The 5,242-nt window shown below is 31.1% G+C and overlaps 1 protein-coding gene across 1 annotated transcript; it reads left to right on the top strand.

Annotated features, from left to right (window-relative positions):
• Positions 1-3,279: 3,279 nt before the first annotated feature.
• On the top strand, positions 3,280-4,840 carry LOC134277042 (keratin-associated protein 5-4-like; the record flags this gene model as incomplete). The annotated part of the gene is made up of 2 exons (XM_062759317.1): positions 3,280-3,629; positions 4,709-4,840. Coding segments are annotated over 2 exons (482 nt in total), but the record flags the coding sequence as incomplete, so codon positions are not given.
• Between the last annotated feature and the right edge of the window lie 402 nt (positions 4,841-5,242).

The following is a 5,242-nucleotide window of genomic DNA, read 5'->3' as shown; positions in this document are numbered from 1 at the left end:
AGAAAATATGTCAAATTTTTTTCTGGCCGTAACTCATTTATTGATAATATGATATACATTGCAGATTAGATGGTACACCAACATGTTGTCCTTATTATCAGGCACTAGGTACAGATTGTGTGGGTAAGTGTAAAGATTATCATTTTGAAGAAATATATAGATATGATGAAGAAAATGCAAGTATTTCTTGCCGACCTGACACACCTGCTGTGTGCTCCTCTGTAAAAATCGGGAAATAAAGGAAAATCAGTCGGTATTTCCGTGTGTAAATAATAGACTAACAATTCGTACGAAAAACGTCAGTCAGCATTTGACTCGATCACTGATAAATTGTATTTCCTGACATTACATCGACCATACAAAATGATTTTGAACGAGACTGCTGACATTTTCATTTCATCAGCTTGTTTGTAAAATTTACATCTATTTAGAAAAGTGTGTATATGTAGGCTTTTTCGTATCGAATCAACTGAGAGATATAAACCTTGTTTGCAGGTGATGGATGTATATTTCTGTATAAGTGTGGGAAGTTGATGGTTGAAAAGTTAAATTTATCACGTTTATCACAAAAATGTGTTGTTAGATTACCATTCACCCCTTTATCAAGTAAAATACCCAAACATGAAACAGGTGTGTCAGACTCTGTGGTATCTTTTATCTCAAACTCACCGGGATATATAGTATCGACATAAGAATGGAAATTACAATTGTTAATTGACAATACCTCGTCGATACCGGGTATATCTAAATGTCGATTTGAAGGCCACAGCAAGTGTTTTCCTTTTTACGTAATTTTGGACAAATCCTGCTTCATGTGAATGCAAAATTGGGTCTGTTTATATCGGACGCAATTGGTACCCATGGGAATTCAAATACATAGTTGGTAGACCTGGTCTCTAAAAACCACATAAATATTGTCAATCAGAAAATCAAACATCTTTTTGATCTCAACTTCATAGTACTTGTGTGTACAATTATAATGTTTTTTTAACAAAGTAATTTTGCAAATGACCAATGAAAATGTAAATTTACGAGTTCCATAAAAACAGCTGTCAATGATATCAAAAAGTTTGGACTGAAATATATCGTGAGGAATGGTTTTGTATAATGTTGAAGAGTCATGAGTTTTTTAGTTATTGATTTTGGTAAAATCTTGTGATTTCAAATTTTCCAAAAGTTCCTTGTAATTTTCAAGTATTCACATCTGATTAACACCACTTTTCAAATATATTAGTACACAATACTCTTGAAGTTTCTCCTTCACTACGGTTAATTTCTTAGTGAGGAGTAAAGGAAGAGGCTTGGTTGAACATTGAGAAACCGCTATGTATCTTTGTAAGAATTTTTAGTAAACTATGGTATTTTTTGTTAGGGTTAACACAATTAACCCATTTAAACATATGCTTTTGTGTACACAAAATTAGATATTCAAGAATTTCGTATAGAAATTTCCGGAGAAAAGCTTAAAAATGTTGAAGTTGAAAAACTTTTAGGTGTTCAGAAAGATAAAAATCTTCAGTATAATTATCCTACAAGTTATTTACACTTGGTAAAATTAAGAAATTTTTTCATTAAGTACCAGAAATTTTTTTATTATGCATATATTTTGCCTTCAATAAACTATTGTATTACAATTTGGGGTAATGCATCTAAAACTAGCATTGAAAGAATTCGTAAACTTCAGAAACAGGGTGCTAGAATTATTCTTGATGCAGCACCTGACGAACCATCAACACCATTGTTTGAAAAACTAAGATCGCTAAATGTGTTTAAATTAGTCACGTTACATGAGTGTATTTCATTGTACAAAACTTTTTATGGTATGAGCCCTGAATATCTCAGGACCTTTTTGTTTTTCATAGCGAAGACTCCTATTCCTTAGGATTGAATTATAATCTTCGTTTACCAAAACATCGAACAATTGTATTCAGAAATTTTATTCAATATTCAGATGTAAATTTATGGAATAACTTACCATTACATGTGAAATTGTCACCATCGTTACCTTTTTTTAAACGAATTGTAGAAAAAAATATAATTATAGCGAACGTCTGTAAATAAATGTTTGTGTATTTCATTTGTACATGATGTATGATTACTACTATTGTTTTAACAATTAATATTGACTTCTTTATTTTGAGTCTTTATCTCATTTAGTTGTAAATTACATTAAATTATTCATGAATTAAAGAATTTTACATGATTTATCTTTGATTGTACCATTTTATATAATGTTTTGCATTAGAAGGCCCCGGGGAAGAAAAGTGCCTTGTACTTATCGGGTTACCTTCTCTAAATAAAGCATTATTATTAGACTTTTCCGAGTAGCGCTGACTTTTACAGTTGACAGCTTATTTTTACACTAGAACAATGTACAGAAGTCACTTTTACGATAAAATATTTAGCTCAACATATAATTCAACAGAAAATAACGGGTTATTTCTATGCGTAAATCATTTGTCCTTGAAGAAAACCACAGTCATCCTACTCTCAACTCCCGGTCTTCAAAGTTAGTGCCCCTAACAACATTGTTGTTGTTGTAGTAGTAGAAGTAGTAGTTGTAGTAGTAGTAGTAGTAGTAGTAGTAGTTGTTGTTGATGTAGCAGTAGTAGTTGTAGTAGTAGTAGTAGTAGTAGTTGTAGTAGTAGTAGTAGTAGTACTTGTAGTTGTAGTAGTAGTTGTTGTAGCAGTAGTTGTAGTAGTACTAGTTGTCGTAGTAGTAGTAGTAGTAGTAGTAGTAGTAGTAGTAGTAGTAGTAGTAGTTGTTGTTGTAGTAGTAGTAGTTGTAGAAGAATTAGTTGTAGTAGTAGTAGTAGTAGTAGTAGTTGTTGTAGTAGTAGTAGTTGTAGTAGTAGTAGTAGTAGTTGTAGTAGTAGTAGTAGTTGTAGTAGTAGTAGTAGTTGTAGTAGTAGTACTTGTAGTAGTAGTTGTAGTAGTTGAAGTAGTTGTAGTAGTAGTAGTAGTTGTAGTAGTAGTAGTAGTAGTAGTAGTAGTAGTAAAAGTAGTAGTAGTAGTAGTGTTTATAGTATTATTAGTAGTAGAAATGTAAATACTAACACTACTATTACAACACCAACATTAGGTGTACTACCTATGACCAAGAGAAAGGTGTTCTCGTGTAGTAGTAGTAGTAGTTGTATTAGAAGTAGTAGTGTTTGTAGTAGTAGTATTCGTAGTAATGTAAGTACTTACACTACTATTACAAAAAAAAAACACTAACTACTAATAATACTACTTCTACAACTAACTACTAGTAATTTATTATTAATGTATTAGTAGTAGTAGTAGTAGTAGTAGTAGTAATAGTAGTAGTTGTAGTAGTAGTAGTTGTAGTAGTAGTAGTTGTAGTAGTAGTTGTTATAGTAGTAGTTGTAGTAGTAGTAGTAGTAGTAGTAGTAGTAGTAGTTGTAGTAGTAATAGTACTAGTAGTAGTAGTAGTAGTAGTTGTTGTTGTTGTTGTTGTAGTAGTAGTTGTAGTAGTAGTAGTAGTAGTAGTTGTTGTTGTAGTAGTTGTAGTAGTAGTTGTTGTAGTAGTTGTAGTAGTAGTTGTTGTAGTAGTATTAGTAGTAGTAGTAGTAGTAGTTGTTGTTGTAGCAGTAGTAGTTGTAGTAGTAGTAGATGTAGTAGAAGTAGTTGTTGTAGTGTAGTACTTGTAGTTGTAGTAGTAGTTGTTGTAACAGTAGTTGTAGTAGTAGTATTTGTAGTAGTAGTAGTTGTTGTTGTAGTAGTAGTAGTAGTAGTAGTAGTAGTAGTAGTTGTTGTTGTTGTAGTAGTAGTTGTTGTAGTAGTAGTAGTATAAGTTGTAGTAGTAGTAGTTGTAGGAGTAGTAGTTGTAATAGTAGTAGTAGTAGTTCTAGTAGAAGTAGTAGTAGTTGTAGTAGTAGTAGTAGTAGTAGTTGTAGTAGTAGTAGTAGTAGTAGTAGTAGTAGTAGTAGTAGTAGTAGTAGTAGTAGTAGTAGTAGTAGTAGTAGTAGTAGTAGTAGTAGTAGTAGTGTTTATAGTATTATTAGTAGTAGAAATGTAAACGATATATTGTAACGATAAAATTTTACCGTATTCTGTATGGTAATGCAAAACAAGACAATGCACAATTTTAAAAACATGTTGGTTTTTTTCGAATAATTATTATTTTATGCATTAACTTCACTCAAAAACGAATTTTTGATTAAGCGGTCATTTTTAGCGGTCATTAAAAATAATGACCGGGTCATTAACCCCACGTGCAAAGATTCCTAGGTCAGTATTGCTGTAAACAGTACCATTTGGAGTCATTGTTGTGTTTAAAATGTTCTTACCAGCCAATCAAATTCGAGTATTTTCAATAGAGGTATAATAATTATTTTTAATAATCCTTAAAAAGATACAACGTATTCAGTTTAAATGGTTTTTAAAAACGGAATTTAAAGGTTTTTTTCTCAAATAAATTTATACAATTTTAAAAGTATAGGCAATGGAAAGAGACGTTATGTTTCTCCATCTACTACATGTATGTATGATCGACTTTACTTCTCAGATGTCGTGCTAATTGAACTCTCATAAAGTGACAAAGTAATCTATGAGTATTATAAGTATTTTTCACTTGGAGAGTTATGGCTCTTAATTATCAGAAGGTCGATATCCTTTGATGACCTAGGTATATTACTTCCTTCATCCAAGTGTAAAATAATCTACTTTTAACTATATTTAAAATGTTATCTTATTTTAACAGAGTGTCCAGTGGGATACTTTGGTGAAAACTGCAATATCTCCTGTCGGTCTCCAGCATATGGTAGAAGATGTCAGAGCAGGTGTAAATGTTCTGAGAAAGACTGTCATAATGTAATAGGATGTAATTGGAGAAGTAAGTCTCATTTAATTTCCTCATTGTTTCTTCGGGTTTTTTTTTTTTTAAATTTATGGAGTGTGAGATAAAGTCTTTGGTATTGAATATGTATTCAGCTTTTAAGGTAGATTCTTCTCATATTTCTTGTATTCAAAAATTAATGAAATTTCACAGAATCAATAAGACAATATCACTAAGTGATGGTATCCGTGAGATAAAATTTGAATGTTTTATATTAGAGGCAAGGTCAGGTCAAGGTCATTACCTTTTTCTTGGACATTATTAATAAATAAAATACTGTTGCCAGTAATGCGATCCCTACTTGTATTACAAAAGATTGAATATTGTTCTTACTGCATAAAATAATACTACCATATAGAGCCTATAACATGATACATGTATTACCAAGTTGACAAAAAT

Source organism: Saccostrea cucullata, unplaced genomic scaffold, assembly GCF_032062105.1.
Source record: "Saccostrea cucullata isolate Sc308-1 unplaced genomic scaffold, CSIRO_AGI_Scuc_v1 ctg14004, whole genome shotgun sequence".
Taxonomy (NCBI): domain Eukaryota; kingdom Metazoa; phylum Mollusca; class Bivalvia; order Ostreida; family Ostreidae; genus Saccostrea; species Saccostrea cuccullata.
Note: the sequence above shows the minus strand (reverse complement) of the source record. Positions and strands in the feature narration are given on the sequence as shown.